Raw genomic sequence first — 20,788 nt, 5'->3', positions numbered from 1 at the left:
AATTCAAATGATTCTACTGATGAATAAATAGACTGATTAATTTATAAGTCAATCAACAGAAAACTATGGTTATAATTTATTTATTTTTTAAGCAAATATATCCTCTAGTTTTTTCTTGTTCAATTGAAGAATATATTTTTTTTTTCTTTGTATTATATCACAGAAAACTGAACAACTTTGAGTTTTGGACTGTTGGTCAGACAAAACAAGATGTCACCTTGAGTTTGATTGCTAAGACTTAAGCATGGCACAACATGAAAGCATGAAAGCAACGCCCCCTCATTTGCATAATGAAGCAAAAATGCATGAAGAAATTTAAAAACAAATGTATGAATAAATGTATAAAGAAAAAAATACAGAGACAAATAAGTTTGGGGAAATAAATAGGGGGTAAAATGCAAAGGGAAAAATCATGCATAAATAAATAAATGCTTAAACATATAAATAAATACATACATATATTGAAGAATAAATATAAAATAAATAAAAACAATAAATGCATAGATAAATAAATATGGGTGAAATGCTAAGGGCAAATCATGCATATATAAATAAATGCTTAAACACGTAAATAAATACATGTATTTAAAAATAAATATAAATAAATAAATGCAAAAATTAATTAATTAATTAAAAAATTCATAATAAAAATAAACACATAAATAAATATCCTCTAGTTTTTAACAGGTCTGTTGTGGGTCTCAGAGGGTTAATTAATTGTTATTATATTAACTAAAATCGTGTTTCAATAATCACTCTTAGTGTTTTAAGCATTCAGGGAAAAAAAACAAAAAATGTTTTTATTATTATCATACACCTTAAAGGGACTGTTTGTAACTTTTTAAGCGTATAAATGTACCGGGCGGGACACATGCGCGCTTTCGCATATGCGCGCTCGTGTGTGGCTGGAGTCTCTGCTCCTCTGCCAGCTCGCCTTCACTAACACACCGCGCGCGTTCTCGCTGTCTCGCTCCACCTCTAGACGTGAACGCGCACTCACTCCACACTGCAGAAGAGTTCATTTAGCTCTGAGAATATCTAGTGAATGTACAGTGGACGTTTGTGCAGAAATAAATGCTGCCGCTCCTCCAGAACAACAGAGGTTTTCCGTGTCTTGTGAAGTGACGGGGCTCCGCAGAGAGAAACGTTAGAATCAGAATCAGAATTGTGTTTATTGCCAGGTGTAAGAGATTTACACTAGGAATTTACTTTGGTTATGTTGGTGCAAGTCAAACAGTATAATAACAAAATAGATAAAAAGTTAGAATAAAAAAAATTTAAATTTTAAGAATATACAATATACAAAATAAGCTATAAACAAAAATAAACATGATATAAACAGATAGTGCAAATATTGCCGGAGTGCAAACAATCAGGTAACAGAGGGAGAGAGAGGGATACAGTAGGGGGTGTTATTTAGAGTGTATGAAAGAGGGGGAGAGCCAGTGTCGGCGGGGCAATAGTGTGTGTGTGTGTGTGTGTGGGACGGAGAGAGTCACAGGGGGGCAGAGGGGCTGTTGGAGAGCCCCACTGATATCGTCTCCGACCGGGTTTCGGTGTCTCCCTCCGGCCACGGTCAGGAGGCTGAAGCAGGAAAAGCCAACACTAGGATCAGCATTGATTCATGGAGAGACCTCCGCCTGGTCAGATAACATTACTGCAAAGCAGCTGAAATATAGAGTGATATTGTGGTTTTAGCTGACGTGTGTCGCCTCACTGCTTTGAGCGATGCTCGTTCATGTCTATTTAGAGCGAGCACAAGCGCGATGCTGACTTTAGTTGACTTAACGGCCACAGGTGTCGCTGTCAACAAGCATTTCTGAAAGTTACAAACAGTCCCTTTAACTGTTTCTGTTTAACCCCGCCCTCCCCGGTTGTAGGTCACGTGATGGACGGCATCTCCAGAGCGGGTGATCGAGCGCACCCTCTCCTCTCAGACAGAGCGCTCCGGTAACGGTGCGGTGCTAAGCTCCGGTAACGGTGCGGTGCTAAGCTCCGGTAACGGGGAAAACGGCTTTGTTTACCGCTATATTCACTACAGCGACGATGGCACACAATCACGTTAGACAACGGATGTCGGAATCAGCCCCAGCTAACGGAAACCGGTGTCGTTGTGTGGCGGGAAACTGTTTGTTGTTTAGCTTTAGCTTAGCTTAGCTTTAGCTGCTTGTTTTTAACGGTTTACCGGGAGTTAGTTAGCCTCGGGAGGAGACAGATAACCGGTTCAAGTTAACGGTTAAATCTGTACCGGGACTGCTTCACGTGATGGACGGAGGAGCGCTGCTGCTTTGGGACAAACGGAGCCGGTAAAACCTGCAGGATGCTAACTAGCGGATGTAGCTAGTTAGCATCAGGCCTGAGTACCAGCACACTTCCTTCCTTTCCTTCCCTGCTCTCCTCGCTCCCTAGCTGCCCCAGGAGTACAGACCCTCTTCTTCCATGATCACGATGGAGTCAGCCCTGAACCCGCTGCCACAGTTCCCAGAAAACTCCTATAAAAGTAAGTCATCCTGGAATAAACAGTATGAAGTTCATCCTTATTCCCCCAGTGTCCTATTCTCCCAGTGTCCTGTTCTCCCAGTGTCCTGTTCTCCCAGTGTCCTGTTCTCCCAGTGTCCTATTCTCCCAGTGTCCTATTCTCCCAGTGTCCTGTTCTCCCAGTGTCCTGTTCTCCCAGTGTCCTGTTCTCCCAGTGTCCTATTCTCCCAGTGTCCTGTTCTCCCAGTGTCCTTATTCTCCCAGTATCCTTATTCTCCCAGTGTCCTATTCTCCCAGTGTCCTGTGATCCCAGTATCCTATTCTCCCAGTGTCCACTATTCTCCCAGTGTCCTTATTCTCCCAGTGTCCTTATTCTCCCAGTATCCTTATTCTCCCAGTGTCCTATTCTCCCAGTGTCCTGTGATCCCAGTGTCCTATTCTCCCAGTGTCCTATTCTCCCAGTGTCCTATTCTCCCAGTGTCCTATTCTCCAAGTGTCCTATTCTCCCAGTGTCCTATTCTCCCAGTGTCCTATTCTCCAAGTGTCCTATTCTCCAAGTGTCCTATTCTCCAAGTGTCCTATTCTCCCAGTGTCCTATTCTCCAAGTGTCCTATTCTCCCAGTGTCCTATTTTCCAAGTGTCCTATTCTCCCAGTGTCCTGTGCTCCCAGTGTCCTTATTCTCCCAGTGTCCTTATTCTCCCAGTGTCCTATTCTCCCAGTGTCCTGTGCTCCCAGTGTCCTATTCTCCCAGTGTCCTGTGCTCCCAGTGTCCTTCGCTCCCAGTGTCCTATTCTCCCAGTGTCCTTTGCTCCCAGTGTCCTATTCTCCCAGTGTCCTGTGCTCCCAGTGTCCTGTGTTCCCAGTGTCCTGTGCTCCCAGTGTCCTATTCTCCCAGTGTCCTGTGTTCCCAGTGTCCTGTGTTCCCAGTGTCCTGTGCTCCCAGTATCCTGTGCTCCCAGTGTCCTATTCTCCCAGCGTCCTGTGTTCCCAGCGTCCTGTGCTCCCAGTATCCTGTGCTCCCAGTGTCCTATTCTCCCAGTGTCCTGTGTCCCCAGTATCCTGTGCTCCCAGTGTCCCGTGCTCCCAGTGTCCTATTCTCCCAGTGTCCTGTGATCCCAGTGTCCTGTGATCACAGTGGCCTGTGATCCCAGTGTCCTATTCTCCCAGTGTCCCGTGCTCCCAGTGTCCTATTCTCCCAGTGTCCTATTCTCCCAGTGTCCTGTGTTCCCAGTGTCCTGTGCTCCCAGTATCCTGTGCTCCCAGTGTCCTATTCTCCCAGTGTCCTGTGTTCCCAGTGTCCTGTGCTCCCAGTATCCTGTGCTCCCAGTGTCCTATTCTCCCAGTGTCCTGTGTTCCCAGTATCCTGTGCTCCCAGTGTCCCGTGCTCCCAGTGTCCTATTCTCCCAGTGTCCTGTGATCACAGTGTCCTATTCTCCCAGTGTCCTATTCTCCCAGTGTCCTATTCTCCCAGTGTCCCGTGCTCCCAGTGTCCTATTCTTCCAGTGTCCTATTCTCCCAGTGTCCTGTGTTCCCAGTGTCCTGTGTTCCCAGTGTCCTGTGCTCCCAGTGTCCTGTGCTCCCAGTGTCCTGTGCTCCCAGTGTCCTGTGCTCCCAGTGTCCTGTGTTCCCAGTGTCCTATTCTCCCAGTGTCCTGTGTTCCCAGTGTCCTGTGTTCCCAGTGTCCTGTGTTCCCAGTGTCCTGTGCTCCCAGTGTCCTGTGCTCCCAGTGTCCTGTGTTCCCAGTGTCCTATTCTCCCAGTGTCCTGTGTTCCCAGTGTCCTGTGCTCCCAGTGTCCTATTCTCCCAGTGTCCTGTGTTCCCAGTGTCCTGTGCTCCCAGTGTCCTGTGCTCCCAGTGTCCTGTGTTCCCAGTGTCCTATTCTCCCAGTGTCCTGTGTTCCCAGTGTCCTGTGTTCCCAGTGTTCTGTGCTCCCAGTGTCCTGTGCTCCCAGTGTCCTATTCTCCCAGTGTCCCGTGCTCCCAGTGTCCCTTTGCATGTTAACTGATGCATCAGATGATCTCGACCCTAACTCTTGACCTTTGACCCCTCTACCTGCAGTGACTGAGGAGGATGTGAAGAGGCTGATTGAGTTCAGGGCGTCCAACGAGGCTCTGTTCACGGGGAAACGAAACTCTGCCAAAATAGCGTGGAGGTATGAACCAAAACTTCTGTTTAACTAAGTACATTTACTCAAATACTGTATTTAAGTACAAATCTGAGGTACTTTACTTGAGTATTTTCTTTTCATGCCACATTTATCTGCTTTAGTTACTAGATTTCTGCACATAAAACATATAAAGAGCTTATAAAGTATGATGTTTCGGTATAAATCAAACTCCCCACACACAGCTGAAACCATTAGTCCATTAATCAGTTAGTCCATAAATTAATTAAGGATGTAAATACTCCCTCCCCCGTGGTCTGTTGGTGAGTGTTTCCTCTCAGCTGACACTCCTGTTTGTTCCTCAGCACCATCTTAAAGGGCCTGGGTCTGGAGGGGAAGCTGACAGCTGACCAGATCGCCAAGAAATGGGACAACCTTCGGACAAAATACAAGGTAACGTTGTGATACGCTGAGGCTTTAAGTTAGCCACAACCATCTGTGTTTATCTGAAACAGCAGCATGTACCACCATCACAGTTTGTTAAAACTGCTCTCTGAAATAGAGAGGCGAAGTCCTGCCCCTTCAGGTGGACCACCATGGGTGTGGTGAAAAAATATGAACGGTAGTCAACGGAGAGGACAAATATTTTTTGATCCCGTTTGAATTGCTCCGTGGGGACCTGATCTGATCTGTTGGTCACACTTTTGACAATAAAGAGTTAAATAATTGTACATGATAAAATACACAACAGAATATAATAGGTACACTTTTAAAAAAGAAAAGATTTTACTATGATATTATAAAGGGAATCTGTCATTTGAACACTGAAATGTATGAAATTTACTTGCCTCATAAATATACTGTATATACTTGGATTGAAAAAAAAAATGTTTTAATTGGAATGAGTTTCTAAATTAAAGCTAAAGGATTAAAGTCATGCAATTAAATCTGCTTCATTAATGCACACATCACTCACAGTCTAACAGCATTCACTCATAATAACTAACTTTATAACAATAATGGAAGTGTCATCAAATGAGACTTAAGGCCATGAATCTGTTGTTCATGATCAGCCAATCATATGAAAGCTGATCTTGTTGTCTTTATTTCAAAATAAGAGCGCACTGTTGGTCAATATAACTAGATTCAGGGTTAACAAATCAATCCTTTGGCTGTGTTTGAAGAGCCAAGTTAGCTGGATGAGTGTTAACAGAATCATGTTAGCCTGGAGGACGGGATGTCTGTAAGTCTTTGCTGTGTTTTGCAGGACCTGAAGCAGCCCTACCAGGGCCAGGACCACATCGGGGGTGTCGTCGAGTCGTGGCCCTGGTTCCACATCATGGATGAAGCCATGCACGGTCGCCTCTACAACAGCAACCTGGTGCTGAGCCCGGAGACCGCCGGTAACGCCGGCCACCGCTGCAACAACCAGCCCAGCCAGAACCAGGAGAACACCGACATCCTGGAGTTCCTCATCAAAACGGAGATGGAGGACACGGTGGCGCAGGAGGCTGCAGAGCATGATGGGACGGGCCACGCTGAGGCTGCTCCTGCTGAGGGAGTCCCTATGGGCTGGAGGAGAATGAGCGAGTGCTCCTATAAAAGTAGGTTTTACCGCGATACGGAGACACACAGTGGGTGGAAATATAACTCACATTTAATCTATTGCAAAGTTATTTTCTTTCTCTTCCAATCTGTTTTATTCTCTTAACCATCGTAACCAAAAACTGTTGTTCTGGTTCACAGTGACCGAACCAGAAACGGAAAGAATGATCAAACTTCGAGCTGCGAACGAAGCTCTCTTCACCGGCAGGAAACATTCAGCCAAACCAGCCTGGAGGTGAGTCAGGTTTCCCTCCTGTGTTCACTACCTGCACCAGCAGAACAGCTTCCCCTCACTCATGTAGAGCTGTGAGACGCTTAACAGGCAGGCAAACTTGTCACCTTTAGACGAAATGCGCTGTTTTGAATCCAAAATAGGTCACCTACAAGATTTGTGCAGACAAACAAATGATATTAAAGCCCCCCTCCAGCTAGAGTTACTTCCTGTTTTTTGGTTAACGTTCTTTCTCAAACAGAGAATGGGGGTGTGGTTAATAGTCAGACGTAATTTATTACCATGGCAACCAGATTGCATAGTTTTTCAACCCAGTTTAGATTAAACCAGTTTCGATGAATTTCCTGTTTATCAGACCACAAATGAGACCAGAATTATCTCAACACACCGACTCTCTCTCACTCACTCACTCGCTCTCTTCTTCGCCGCCTCCTCTTGGCGAGGCGGCCGTTTGGCTGCTGCTGCACCGAGGAGCCACACTGCCACACGCCAGCCACAGCGCACCGGAGGACAGATAGACATGTTGCTGAGGTCCGACGTTTGAAATGCAGTTTCAGGACTTTTTGGAAGTTCACCGTCTTCTCACTTCCAGCACCGACACCGCACCGGGCTGCACTGAGATTCGCTTATTTCTATAACGGGACTTTTATCTGGTTTTCTTTGTGAAAATAAACACACTAAGCTAAGGTGGAGGAAACTAAAAATAAAATGAAAACCCTCAGTTAATTAAAGCAACAAGTTGGACTAGCTAACTAGGTAACTTCCTCTTCTATGTCTCTGGCAACTCATCAGATAATTAGCAGGCCTGTATTTAATAGTGGTGCAACGGTTCAACAAGGTTCGGTTCAGTTTGTACAGTCATTGAACGGTTAATTTTTTTACGGTTCGGTTTTACATCCCTAGTAAAAATATATATATATATATATATAATATAAACTGTATCATCTTAAAAAAAACTTTTGAATATTCATTGTTGTTATTTAGTGAAAAGGCATGTTATTTAAAGACACAGCGTCATCTAGTGGAATTCTTTTAGCATAACGTACCTAAACTGAGCGATAGAGAGGCTCAGGTTCAGCACATTTTTCTATTAGATATAGTGACTCAAAATGTGCTCTACCAAACAGTCGAGCAGAACATTAAAGTGTTAAGAAAGGCGAACCATGATTTGTTTATTTACAGCCTTCAGTCAGGGATTCACCCTTCATGTGGTTTCTTTCAGAGCCATCCTGTACGAACTGGGTCTGCAGGGGAAGCTGACCACCGATCAGTTGGCAAAGAAGTGGGACAACCTGAAGAGGAGATACAAGGTAAGTCCTACCACCTCCCACTCCACAGACCACTTATCCACGACTCGTAGCGACGTCTCTGTTTAGGTGACACTGGGCTTCGTGCAAGAACCGCTCGTACCAACAGATTCCTTCTTTAGTGGAACGCATGAGAGAATTTAGAGAACTTGGAGAACAAAGTTGAGAAGTGGTGGAGTACAGACAGCCTGCCTCTCTTCACAGGGGGAACACACTAGTTTGACTTGTTAATTATAACATAGCCATGTAATAAGCAGCTACGTACTAAAGAAATCAATAATTTAACACAAATATTGATTTAAAAAATAATAATTTTGCTTATAAAAATAGTCCGTTCGACACGGTTCTCACCAACATTTCAAAACCAAACCATATCAGTTCTACTGATGATCAGATCTCTAGAATGGTCTCTGACTCATGAACGTTCATCAAGTTGAAACGAGCGACTTAAGAGAGTTTGGTGAATTTGACTTGGAACAACCGTACAAACAGGAAAACGCAGAGAGGTTTAGGATAAGAGGTTCTTGCATGAGGCCTGATGTTTGAGGGTTAATTCCCCTCATTACTTCACAGCTTGTGACCAAATCTTCCTGCCATCACCATCACTTTTTAAATACGTGACATCCTTTTGTTACGGTGCACAAATTAAAACGGTTAATGACTTGATGGTGTAGAGACGCAGTGATGTCGCTGTGAGTTGTGGATAAACAGGAGTGTTGACAGGAGGATAAGGTCCCTCTGTGGACGATCTGTAGAGCTTTCTGTCTCTACCAGGAGCTGAAGTTTCCCGCTCGAGGTGTGGAGACCAACCCGAGCTCCTGGCCCTGGTTCTACCGAATGAACGACGCCATGGAGGGGCGCTTCGCCGGGGGGGCGCCCATCCTCACGCCTATCGTGGAGGATGAAGATGAGGACTGTGAGCCGCTGTCGCCGACGCCCAAGAAACGAGCCCGCCGCAGCCGAGGGGGGATGGCGGAGTTCCTGACGGAGTCGGAGATGGACCTGCTGGTTGATAATGAAGACAAGAACGGGTCCACGGCTCTGGGAGATCTGCAGCGGATGGCCGAGTTCACTTATAAACGTAAGAAATGCTAGAAAACTATTTACCCTTTAATGCTCTGCTCTGAGCACATTTTGAGTCAGTATATCTTAAAGGGGTGGGAAAAAATTCAATTCACCTATTCATTCATTCATTTGTTCATTATCCGTAACCGCTTATCCCATTCGGGGTCGCAGGGGGGCTGGAACCGATCCCAGCTGACATTGGGCGAAGGCGGGGTACACCCTGGACAGGTCGCCAGACTATCACAGGGCCAACACATAGAGACAGACAACCATTCACACTCACGTTCACACCTACGGTAGTGGAGTAGAAGTATAAAGTAGCATAAAATGGAAATACCCAAGTAAATAAAAAATATGCTGGGTGTTCTCAATGACTGCCGGAATCATTCATGTTAAAGTGATGAGATGTTCATCTGTTAGCAAACTCTAAAATCAGAACTGTAATTGAGTTTTTGACCTTTAACCTTCATTCCAGTGACAGAAGAAGACACCAGGCGACTAATTGAGTTACGAGCCGCTAACGAGTCTCTGTTTACGGGGAGGAGGAACACTGCCAAGCCGGCCTGGAGGTAAAGGAGCACTAAGTATAATCTCTTTAAAGGGCAGTCCATCTGCGTTCTGTTCTGGTGTTTTCAAATGGAAAAACCCACTCAGCCGTCAGCAGAGAGCAGTGATGTAGGTTACCACAGTAGACTAATCAATAAGATTAGGAATAATGTGAAGCACTAGCTTCAACGTTAGCTGTGCTAAGTTTGAAAATAACTGAAAGGGTTCAGATTTTCCCAAGTAGGGTTGTTTGTGTACTCCCATGTTCTGTGAGGTAAAACTACTGTTTTTGTGAATGGAGTCTGGTGGCTTTGAAGACGGCTTCAGTTCCCCGTCAGAAAGGGCTGTCTGACAGCAAGGTAAAGCGGCCGTGGACGGGAGCAGCAGAAAAACGGATTTCAAACACTTCAAAAAATCAATATCAGTTTAAGTGTACGCTATATTTAGAATATTGTCACAGCATTACCTGGCCATCAGACAGCCCTTTCTGACAGCGAACTGAAGCCACTTTATCACTGCATTTAACCCATCCTTAGCTTAAGGAGCAGTGGGCTGCTGTAAAGAATCATTCCTATACAAATGCTGTTTAAATGATTCTCTTATAATCCCCATCCAGTTGTAAATAAAGCCAACATTGTGAATAATCCTGTTTTTATGTCATTAATTAGTTTTGTTTTGTCCTCAGGGGGATAGTGAAGGAGATGGGTCTGACGGGGAAGATAACACCTGACCAGGTCGCCAAGAAGTGGGACAACCTGAAGACCAAATTCAAGGTGACGACAACTAATAGTCTTACCTGTACAGGAAGGTTGGCAGTATTTATTTATTTAAGGGCGATAACGCATTAACGCAAATTTGTTTTAAGGCCACTAATTTCTTTAACACATTAACGCAATCGATATTTTGGAGGTTGTAGCGGCTCAGTTTTAAAGCTAGAGTGAAGATACTGGTATCATATGAAACTAGAAAAACCTAATGAATCCATTAGTACCAACCATGTCATACTAGCTTGTCGAGAAGGAGGTTAAATAACGCTACAAACGTGTGCTAAATTTTGGCGAAGACCACATTATGATAATCGCATGCCGTTTGGGGCAAGTCATAGTCAAGTCTGACACGCTGACACGCTGACAGCTGTTGTTGTCTGTTGGGCTGCAGTTTGCCATGTTATGATTTGAGCATATTTTTTATGCTAAATGCAGTACCTGTGAGGGTTTCTGGACAATATTTGTCATCGTTTTGAGTTGTTAATTGATTTCCATTAATAAATATATACATACATTTGCATAAAGCAGCCTATTTGTCCACTCCCATGTTGATAAGAGTATTAAATACTATCTCCCTTTAAGGTACATTTTGAACAGATAAAATATGTGCGATTAATTGAGATTAATTATGGACAATCATGCAATTAATCACGATTAAATATTTGAATCGATTGACAGCCCTAATCTATTTACATTGAAACATCTTGTGTCCTGTTTGCACAAATGTAAGATTAGAGTTGCAACGATTAGTCGATTAATAGATTGTTTGATCGACAGAACATTTTTTTTATAGTGATTTAATCGTTTAAGCCATTTTTCAAGATCAAAGATTTGATGGTTCCAAGTTCTCAATGTGAGAATTTGGTCTTCAGTTATGTTAAACTGGAGTTTCGATAATCAGTTAATCGTCCCTGTTAAACATGTGCTGCTTCCAGCTTCTCCTCTGTAAAGACTGTGTGTGTGTGTGCAGGACCTGAAGTTCCCTCCTCGAGGGATGGAGGGCCAGACTAACCCGGCCTCCTGGCCCTGGTTCCAGCTGATGAGTGACGCTCTGGAGGGACGGCTGGCGGGAAAAGCTCCGAGAGTGACGCCCGTCTGGAGCAGCGAGGAGGACGGTGTCTTCGGCTCGTCTCCGCCTCCCGACAGAGACTGTCTGATGGCGGAGAGGAGCAGCGTGTCGGAGCTGGAGAGCATGGTGGGAGGCGACACCGCCGATGCTGATGGGAACGTAACCTACATCGACGCCAGTGGAGAGGAGTGTTCGACGCCCTCAGACCTCTCCTATAAAAGTAAGATGGCTCCTTCTTTATTAGTAGAAATGTCTCTGATACAGATGATTTTATTTAGTGTTTTATTTGAGTGTATCTATATTGTTAAAGACCTTTTATAGTGTTTTGTGTGCTATATTCTATTTTATGGATATTTAGATTTTGTCTTTTAACATGGGCGATCCCGACAGACTTTTCTGTCTTTCAGAGGCTTTAGCAGGTTCAGTCTAGAGTGAAGGTGAGGGAGGTCAAATAACGCTCCAAACTTATGCTAAATTTTGGCGAGGAAAAACTGTCATGGCCATTTTCAAAGGGGTCCCTTGACCTCTGACCTCCAGATATGTGAATGAAAATGGGTTCTATGGGTACCCACGAGTCTCCCCTTCACAGAAATGCCCACCTCATGATAATCACATGTAGTTTTTTTGAATGCAGTAGAAATGTGTTGTTGTCTCCTGTTCTAAAATGGTGTATCTGAATATTTCTACATACTGGGGTCCCTAAACAGTCTTGAATTACATAAATTTGGTATCACTGTAAAGCTGAGACTCTTGTGGATCCAATGAGCCCAACTGTATTCATGTGTGATGATGGTAGTCCCCATAGTAGACATTTCATTGGGAGACCTTTTTTTTTTTTAAAACGTGACCTCACTGTATAAAATGACCTGTGGTGACCTCTAGGATAATCACAGCCTCATGAAACTTTACAGCCACAAACTACAGACCTAGAGCATTCAGAGGATGGATGGCTTTCCGAGCTAGATTGACAATAAGGGGGTTTCTGAGCAGTTTACACAACAGAAGTGCTCGCCATCCAATCGGCGAAAAATAAGTTTGGGGAAATAAATAAGGGGTCAAATGCAAAGGGAAAATCATGCATAAATAAATAATTAAAGAAATAAATGCTTAAACATATAAATAAATACATACATATATACATTTATTATTATTTTGTCAGGTTCCGTCCTCCATACAACCGGTGTGTGTTGCTCTTAACTTTATTGTCTTCCATGTTGAAAATTGTCTTTGGCTTCACCACAGAGCATACATTCAATAAGACCGGCATCAAGCTGACATTTAGCAGCTGTATGTTGTTTCTTAGCCTCTCTGATGTTTGTGTCTGTCGGCCACAGTGACGGACCAGGACACCAGGAGGATGATCAAACTGAGAGCTGCCAACGAGGCGTTGTTCACCGGGAGGAGAAACGCTGCCAAAGCTGCCTGGAAGTAAGAGGCTGTCTGTATATCAAGAATACATATAATGGTGCCGTCTGTTATATCATGAATAGATATAATGGTGCCGTCTGTTATATAGTGAATACATACATATAATGGTGCCGTCTGTTCCTGTAGAGGTACAACAGTCTCACATCAGTCTGAGTCTGTCTTGGTGTTCATGGTGTCTCTCCTCTCTCCTCTCACTCCTCTCCTCTCCTCTCCTTTCCTCTCCTCCCCTCATGGTGTCACTCTACTCTTCTCTCCTTCCTCCTCCTCCCTCCTCCTCCCTCTCATCTCTCCTCCCTCCTCCTCGTCCCTCCTCCTCCTCCCACCTCTCTCCTCCTCTCACTCTTCCCTCCTCCTCCTCTCTCTCGTCTCTCCTCTCGTCTCTCCTCTCACCTCTCTCCTCTCAGGGCCATCCTGAAGGAGCTGGGGCTGCAGGGGAAAGTCTCAACCTACCAGATGGCAAAGAAATGGGACAATCTGAAGAGGAGATACAAGGTTAGATCAGACTGATTTTATTCTCTATCAAACCAACAACATGTTGTTCCGTCCCTCTGTACGGTCTGACTTCCTGTCTGTTGGTCCGTCCCTCTGTACGGTCTGACTTCCTGTCTGTTGGTCCGTCCCTCTGTACGGTCTGACTTCCTGTCTGTTGGTCCGTCCCTCTGTACCGTCTGACTTCCTGTCTGTGGCTCTTAGCTCATTGGTTCCTACTGAAGATCTTTAAAAACACTGATCTATAGATCCATCAGTGATCTCCTCAAACAGCTGCTCACTGTAGTTACATCAAACCAACAGGAAGAAATAGTGACTTTGTTGAGGACTATTTTCTCTCCTTTATTTTTCCTCTGTCCTCCTCTCTCCTCCTACCCTGTCCTCCCTCTCTCCCCCTTCTCTCTCTACTCTCCTTTTTCTCCCACCTCCTCTCTCTCCTCTCGCTACCTCCTCTCTCCTCTCCTCTCTCCACCTCCACCGTCTCTCTTTCCTCTCCTTTCTCCCCACATCGTCTCTCGTCTTGCTACCTCCTCTCTCTACCGTCTGTCTCCTCTCGCTCTCTATCTCTCCTCCTCTCTACTCTCTCTCCTCTCCCTAACCCCCTCTCCCCTCCCCCTCCTCCCTGTAGGATCTGAAGTATCCTCCTGTTGGGATGGAGAACGTAGCAGACAGCACGTCCTCCTGGCCGTGGTTTAACCTGATGAATGAAGCCATGGAGGGCCGCCTGACGGGCAGCGCCCCCCTCCTCACCCCCGTCACCCAGGACGATGAGCAGCACCCCGACCCCGCCCCCAGACACAGATCCAGGCCCGCCCCTCCCCCTCCCCCCTCATCCTCCTCGGACTACGGACAGGAGGCGTTCAGCGACGCCGGCGAGCAGAACCAGCGCGTCTCAGAGGCGTGTGACGGGCCGCTGGGAGGACTGGAGAGGGAGTGGGAGATGGTGGAGAGGGATAGGGCGGCGCTGGAGCGAGACAGGGAGATGGTGGAGAGAGACAGGGCGTCGGTGGAGAGAGAGAGGGCGGCAGTGCAGGCCGAGAGGCTGTGGCTGGAGAGGGAGAGGGCGGCGGTGGAGCGGGACAGAGCCATGGTGGAGCAGGAGAGGGCCACGCTGGGCCGAGAGAGGGAGGTGCTTGACCAGAGGGCCTTGATGCTGAACTCTGTAGGACACTCTGGACACCTCAACTCCCTCATGTAGTCCAGCTGGGGACGTAGACCGTCCCTGTAGAGACATTCTGGTCTGTGGTGGAGGTCTGGACCTTGTAAACCTCACTGACAGACCACACAGGAAACGTAGACCTGGTTGGTCTTCCTCACAGAGCTGGTCTTGGAGACGTACACCACCTGTGGATGTAGACCATTTCAACAGGAGGGCTGCACACTTCCTTAAATCTCGTTCAGCCTCGTTCGTCTAAGGTATGATTTTAATTTTTTAGGCCAATACGGAAAATTTTAAAATCTTTAAATCAACCAACACACTGTTATTGGATCTTTTTTAGAACATATCAATATATATATTAGGGCTGTCAAACGGTTAAAATATTTTATTGCAAATTAATCCCACATTTTTTATCTGTTCAAAATATATGTTCAAGGGAGATTTGTCAAGTATTTAATACTCTTATCAACATGGGAGTGGACAAATATGTTTTATGCAAATGTTTGTATATATTAATTATTGGAAATCAATTAACAACAAAAAAACAATGAAAAATATAGTCCAGAAACCCTCACAGGTACTGCATTTAGCATTAAAATATGCTCAAACCATAAGATGGTAAACTGCAGCCCAACAGGCAACAACCAGCTGTCAGTGTGTCAGTGTGCTGACTTGACTATGACTTGCCTCAAACTGCATGCGATTATCATAAAGTGGTCCTCGCCAAAATTTAGCAAATGTTTGTAGCGTTATTTAACCTCCTTCTCGACAAGCTAGTATGACATGGTTGGTACCAATGCATTTCTTAGGTTTTAGATTAGGTTTTTAGATACCAGTTTCTTCACTCTAGCTTTAAAACTGAGCCGCTACAACCTAAAAATCACAAGTTGCGTTAATGTATTAAAGAAATTAGTGGCGTTAAAACAAATTTGCGTTAATGCGTTATTAACTGGTTAACTTTGACGGCCCTAATATTTATCAAACATTTTTACATCTGAAAAATCAATTTGTCAGTTTTCTCCATTTGGCATTTTTGTTCTGCATTTATTGGCCGATATAAACCGACACTGACACAATAAGCTAATATCGATTTATTGTTCTTACTCTAGTATGGACATCCTGAGGTCAGGTGGTATGAGTTACGGTAAGAGGACATCATCTGAAAGAAAAGCCACCTAAATGTAGCGTGCACTTTTTAAGTGTCTAAGGGTTCTCTCACAAGCCAACATTTAGTCCGTTTTAATCAAACTATGGTGTGTTGTTTTTTTGGGCAGTTGTGAACGCAGTAATCGTACTATGGTGCGGACTAAGACAACTGGTCCGAGAGGTGGTCTCAGACCGTTTCCAAGCAAATCAAAACGCAGGCTGCCTGTGTGGGCGTTTTTTCTTTTCCCAAATTTAAAAGCTTTATAACTTGATGTATGAAACTGATTGTTATATAACAAGATGATGATTTACACAAAGGCAGGCAGTATATATATTTATATATATATATATAAAAAAATCACTGGATTTAAAAACATACTTGTCATGTGTGGCGGGCTGATACGTTTAACATTTAAAACAGATTATTGTACTTAAACAATTGTGCAGCTCTACCTGTTGAAGTTTAATACGACCCTACATGTGTACACCAGTGTTACCAGTGGACCACCACTGTACATAGACTAACCTGGGATATAGACCACTTTGGACTGATTATGTGGAGCCAAACAAAGGACATCAAACTAGATTAATTTACAAACGGTAACGTGCATTCAAGCGTTTCCTACTCACAGAATTTATTTGGGCGGTCCACCCAAAGAGAGTTTCCCCATTTTTGTATTTATTTACAAAATGTTCTTTTGTATTATTTTTTATTTAAAAGTGGTGATGACAGACAAAGCTACGTTTGTTCCTCTCATGTACACTGAAGTGACGGAGCGAAGCATCAGAAAAATAAATAACTGAATGTTTATACAGAATCCTCAAAAGAAGAAAAATATTCTGTCTGCTGCAACATGAACACAATTTTTAACATGTTTAACAAGTTTCACCTCGTTTCCTCCAAACAAAGACTGAACTGACTTCTCTTTCTCGCTCAGTTTGTACGACATGAGATTAAAAAGTTTCATTATCGCTTATTTGTCTGTGGTGATGTTACGTGTCTTTATTTTAGGGAGCAGGAAAATAACTCCACTTTGATTGTTTATTCATGCGTTGCACGAACGTTTTGGCCCTAATGCTGCATTCACGTGCTCCTCAGATGGTCCCGTTTCCCGAGTTGAAAAGTCGTTCTTTTGACTTTGAGGTGTTCATGAGCTTTAAGTCGTCATGTGGAAACAACATTGATTTTATTGCTCAAAAGCGTTTAAACAACAAGTTGATAGTTGTGTGCAGTATTTACGTGACAATGAAAATAAACTCTTGCTTTACATGACGTCTTATCAGGGTTAATGCCAATAAATATTTTTTCTAACTAATCTAGGTCACTCCACGTACTCTCATAGTATAGTATGTCGAAACAAGTCAAATAGTATGTGTGGAAAAGTAATAAAAATGTCATAGTTTTGTATGTCAAAAGAAATCCTAAAAAAGTCATAGTATAGTAAATTGAAAAAAGACAGATCAAGCATAGAATGTTGAAAAAGTCATGTCATAGTATAATATGTAGAAAAAAGTCGTAGTATAGTATGTCGAAAAATTGTCTGTCAAAAAAAATTATGGAAAAGGTCATAGTATAGTGTCGAAACATTTTATGACAAAAATTCATAGTATAACATATCGAGAAAAAAAATAGTGTAGTATGTCAAACAAATTCATGAAAAAAGTTTTTAGAAAAAAAATGTATGAAGGAAAGTCATAGTATAGTATGTCGAAAAATGTTATGAAAAAAAGTCATGGTGTATTTCGAATTTTTTTTTGAAAAAAGTCATAGTATAACATGTTGAAAAATTTCATTAAAAAAAGGAATAGTATAGCATGTGTAAGAATGTTATTAACAAGTCATAGTATATTATGCAATAAAAAGTCATAGTATAGTATGTTGAACATTTTCAGTATAAAGTATAAAATAGATACTATGACTTTTTTTCACTAAATTATTCGACGTACTATATTATGATTTTTTTTCACGAACTCTTTGGACATTCTATCCTATGACTTTTTTTCATAAAATGTTTCGACATACTATACAATGACTTTTTCAACGTATAATACTATGACTTTTTTTCACGAAATCTTTGGACATTCTATACTATGACTTTTTTTCATAACATTTTTCAACATACTATAATCTAACTTTTTCCATGAAATTTTTGACATACTATACAAGGACTTTTTTTCACAAAATGTTTTGACATACTAAACTATGACTTTTGCATAAAAGGTTTTCGACATACCATACTATGACATTTTTTCCATAACATTTTTGACATACGATACTGACTATTCTTCCATGAAATTTTGACATGAATTTTTTCATAAAATTTTTCGACACACTAAAACCGATGTTTTTCATAAAACATTTCAACATATAATTTTTCGACATGTTATACTATCACTTTATCCATGAAATTTTTCGACATTCTATACTAGGACTTTTTTTCACAAAATTTTTCGACATTCTATACTATGACTTTTCCATGAAATTTTTTAAAAAGACTGACTTTTTCAATGAAATTTTTCGACCTACTATACTATGACTTTTTCTACTAATGTTTTTGACATACTATACTATGACTTTTTTTCATAAAATGTTTCGACGTACTATAGGGCTTTTACCATCAAGCTCTATAGTGAATGCACCCTGTTCAAAATGCACCTTAAATGGAGATTTATCAAGTATTTTATACTCTTATCAACATGGGAGTGGACAGATATGCTGCTTTATGTAAATTTATGTATATATTTATTATTGTAAATCAATTAACAACACAAAACAATGACAGCTATTCTGGTATGATACCAGGATCTTCACTTTAGCTTTAAAACTGAAAGACAGTAAAGTTGGTCCGGTCTCAGAGGGTTAATAAAAAAGGCATGTTGTGTCAAATAAAGGCAGGGTGTCATACTAGCCTACTTTACGGGTGAGAAATACAACTCTGCAATTATTTAAAGATCTTTAATAAAAGACCATAGTATTTGAAAAATAGAAATCATACCCAAAACGTTCAGTCAGTCCGAGTCCACCCAAAGAGCACCTGAGTGGGAACCATCCCTTTATTTCTAGCACCCTCTGCTGTAACCCTCCAACATCACAGCTCCAGTCACACTGAGCATGAGTCAGAACTCCACGGGGCCAAAGACGGCGTCTCAGCCTTCATTTAATATCCTCGAGACAAACCAGGAAACAGGTTGTTATTCTGCCTCACTGAGACGACACACACACACGCACTGAGAGACGGACAATAAGATTCACCATCAGACCAAAACCACCACTTCCACTGAGAGAGGACATCTACAGGAGGGAATACTGGGAATACTGGAATACTACCACTTCAACCAGCTGCTGAATCCACAAACTGAACCAGAGTTTTACAAGAACAAAGACTCAAAGTGAAAGTAACTTTCAGGGAACAGGGAGTGGCTGAGCCGTCTGCCTGCTGTGTTTTCAGCTTCACTCAGAGACTAAATGGCTTCCAGATTAGAGGACGATCTCTGCTGTTCTGTCTGCCACGACGTCTTTAAAGATCCTGTCATGCTGTCATGTAGCCACAGCTTCTGTAAAGTCTGTCTGCAGAGCTGGTGGACAGAGAAACACGTCCAAGAGTGTCCACTTTGTAAGAAAAGACATTCAAAGGGCTTTCTACCTCCTAACTTGGCTTTAAAGAACCTGTGTGAGAGTTTCTTACAGGAGAGAGCTCAGAGATCTTCAGAGGCTCTCTGCAGTCTGCACTCTGAGAAACTCAAACTCTTCTGTCTGGACCATCAGCAGCCGGTGTGTGTCGTCTGCAGAGATTCAGAAAAACACACCGACCACAGATTCAGACCCATCGATGAAGCTGCACAACAACACAGGAAGGAACTTCAGGAAACTCTGGAGCCCTTAAAGGAGAAGTTAAAGGTTTTTGAAGACGTTAAAGTGAAGTTTGATCAAACAGCAGAACACATGAAGGTCCAGGCCCGACACACAGAGAGGCAGATTAAGGAGCAGTTTAAGAAGCTTCACCAGTTTCTAGAAGAGGAAGAGGAGGCCAGGATGGCTGCACTGAGGGAGGAAGAGGAGCAGAAGAGTCAGATGATGAAGGAGAAGATGGAGGCTGTGAGCAGAGAGATAGCAGCTCTTTCAGACACAGTCAGAGCCACAGAGGACGAGCTGAGAGCTGAAGACGTCTCATTCCTGCTCAACTACAAGGCTGCAGTGGAAAGAGTCCAGCAGCGCCCCCTGCTGGAGGATCCACAGCTGCTCTCAGGAGCTCTGATAGACCAGGCCAAACACCTGGGCAACCTGACCTTCAACATCTGGAACAAGATGAAGGACATGGTCTCCTACACTCCTGTGATTCTGGACCCAAACACTGCTGATCCTAAACTCATCCCGTCTGAAGATCTGACCAGTGTGAGACGAGGAGAGGAACAGCAGCTTCCTGATAATCCAGAGAGGATTGATGGTTACTACTACTCTGTCCTGGGCTCTGAGGGCTTTAACTCAGGGACTCACAGCTGGGACGTCCAGGTTGGAGACAGTACATACTGGTCACTGGGTGTGTTAGCAGAGTCTGTCCAGAGGAAGGGAGACATACGGTCTGGATTATGGAGAATATGGTTCTATAATGGTGAATACAGAGCATTCTCCCCACCAGGTTCATCCACTGATCTCGTAGTGCAGAAGAAGCTCCAGAGGATCAGAGTGAATCTGGACTGGAACAAAGGAAAGCTGTCGTTCTCTGATCCTGATACTAACACACACATACACACCTTCACACACACTTTCACTGAGAGGATGTTTCCATACATTAACACTGATGATGATGAGGATCTCCCACTGAAGGTTTTACCAGTGAAGGTCTCTGTGACTGTAGGACAACAGAAATAGATGATGATGATGATGATGATGATGATGATGATGATGATGATGATGATGATGATGATGATGATGATGATGATGATGATGATGATGATGATGGTGGTGGTGATTATATCTTTAATGTGAAGTTTCTGTGTATTTGAACAGCAGGTTCAAACATTGATTTGTTTATTCATGTAAAGTGTTAAAGAGATTTTATTTCACATCATCTGTTCACTGTAATTCATCATTAGAAATGAGATTAAAGCTTCAACTGGAAAATTAAAGTGTGTCATGAAGCAGAAACCGATGGTGCTTTTGTTTTTGATCTGATGTTGTAACTTTAAAATGTAATATGTAGTGTATATATACAGTATATATAAGGGCTGAAGAGTTTCTGTTCTAGTCCTCAGTAAAACTACCTGTCAGAGTCAAAGCTTTATTAAATGTTGCTTTATACATCAGGCTTCAGTCACACAGTCGTGGAAACCTGCTGTTAGTAATCTGCTGCAGTCAGATGTGTGAGAGGACGACTCTATATGTCTGAATGGT

At 43.0% G+C, this 20,788-nt stretch overlaps 2 protein-coding genes across 3 annotated transcripts; both read left to right on the top strand.

The window, feature by feature from the left end:
• The first annotated feature begins 1,897 nt into the window (after positions 1–1,897).
• Positions 1,898–16,373, top strand: LOC141766448 (uncharacterized). Of its 2 annotated transcripts, none has more exons than XM_074633326.1 (13): positions 1,898–2,500; positions 4,538–4,631; positions 4,949–5,036; positions 5,851–6,187; positions 6,330–6,423; positions 7,643–7,730; positions 8,502–8,808; positions 9,268–9,361; positions 10,024–10,111; positions 11,076–11,394; positions 12,509–12,602; positions 13,007–13,094; positions 13,720–16,373. In XM_074633326.1, the coding sequence occupies exons 1-13, from the start codon at positions 2,440–2,442 to the stop codon at positions 14,287–14,289; spliced, it is 2,322 nt and encodes a 773-aa protein (XP_074489427.1). In that variant the 5' UTR covers positions 1,898–2,439; the 3' UTR covers positions 14,290–16,373. The 2 variants fall into 2 exon arrangements, with proteins under 2 accessions (XP_074489427.1, XP_074489425.1); XM_074633324.1 differs by having other exon boundaries at positions 1,935–2,500; positions 8,460–8,808.
• A 2,250-nt stretch (positions 16,374–18,623) lies between these two features.
• On the top strand, positions 18,624–20,376 carry LOC141766446 (nuclear factor 7, brain-like). The gene has a single exon (XM_074633322.1). The coding sequence runs from the start codon at positions 18,863–18,865 to the stop codon at positions 20,264–20,266; it is 1,404 nt and encodes a 467-aa protein (XP_074489423.1). The 5' UTR covers positions 18,624–18,862; the 3' UTR covers positions 20,267–20,376.
• The last annotated feature ends 412 nt before the right edge of the window (positions 20,377–20,788 follow it).

The sequence above is a fragment of the Sebastes fasciatus genome, chromosome 4 (assembly GCF_043250625.1).
Source record: "Sebastes fasciatus isolate fSebFas1 chromosome 4, fSebFas1.pri, whole genome shotgun sequence".
NCBI classification, from domain to species: Eukaryota; Metazoa; Chordata; class Actinopteri; order Perciformes; family Sebastidae; genus Sebastes; species Sebastes fasciatus.
This window is presented reverse-complemented; position numbering and strand designations above follow the sequence as displayed.

What these genes read in the sequence shown, in the direction of transcription:
- LOC141766448 (XM_074633324.1), top strand. Translation starts at nt 2,440, where the DNA reads ATGATCACGATGGAGTCAGCCCTGAACCCGCTGCCACAGTTCCCAGAA. An exon ending in ACCTTCGGACAAAATACAAG is followed by an intron (nt 5,037 to 5,850) that starts GTAACGTTGTGA and finishes TGTGTTTTGCAG; the next exon opens with GACCTGAAGCAGCCCTACCA. An exon ending in ACCTGAAGAGGAGATACAAG is followed by an intron (nt 7,731 to 8,459) that starts GTAAGTCCTACC and finishes CAGGAGGATAAG; the next exon opens with GTCCCTCTGTGGACGATCTG.
- LOC141766446 (XM_074633322.1), top strand. Translation starts at nt 18,863, where the DNA reads ATGGCTTCCAGATTAGAGGACGATCTCTGCTGTTCTGTCTGCCACGAC.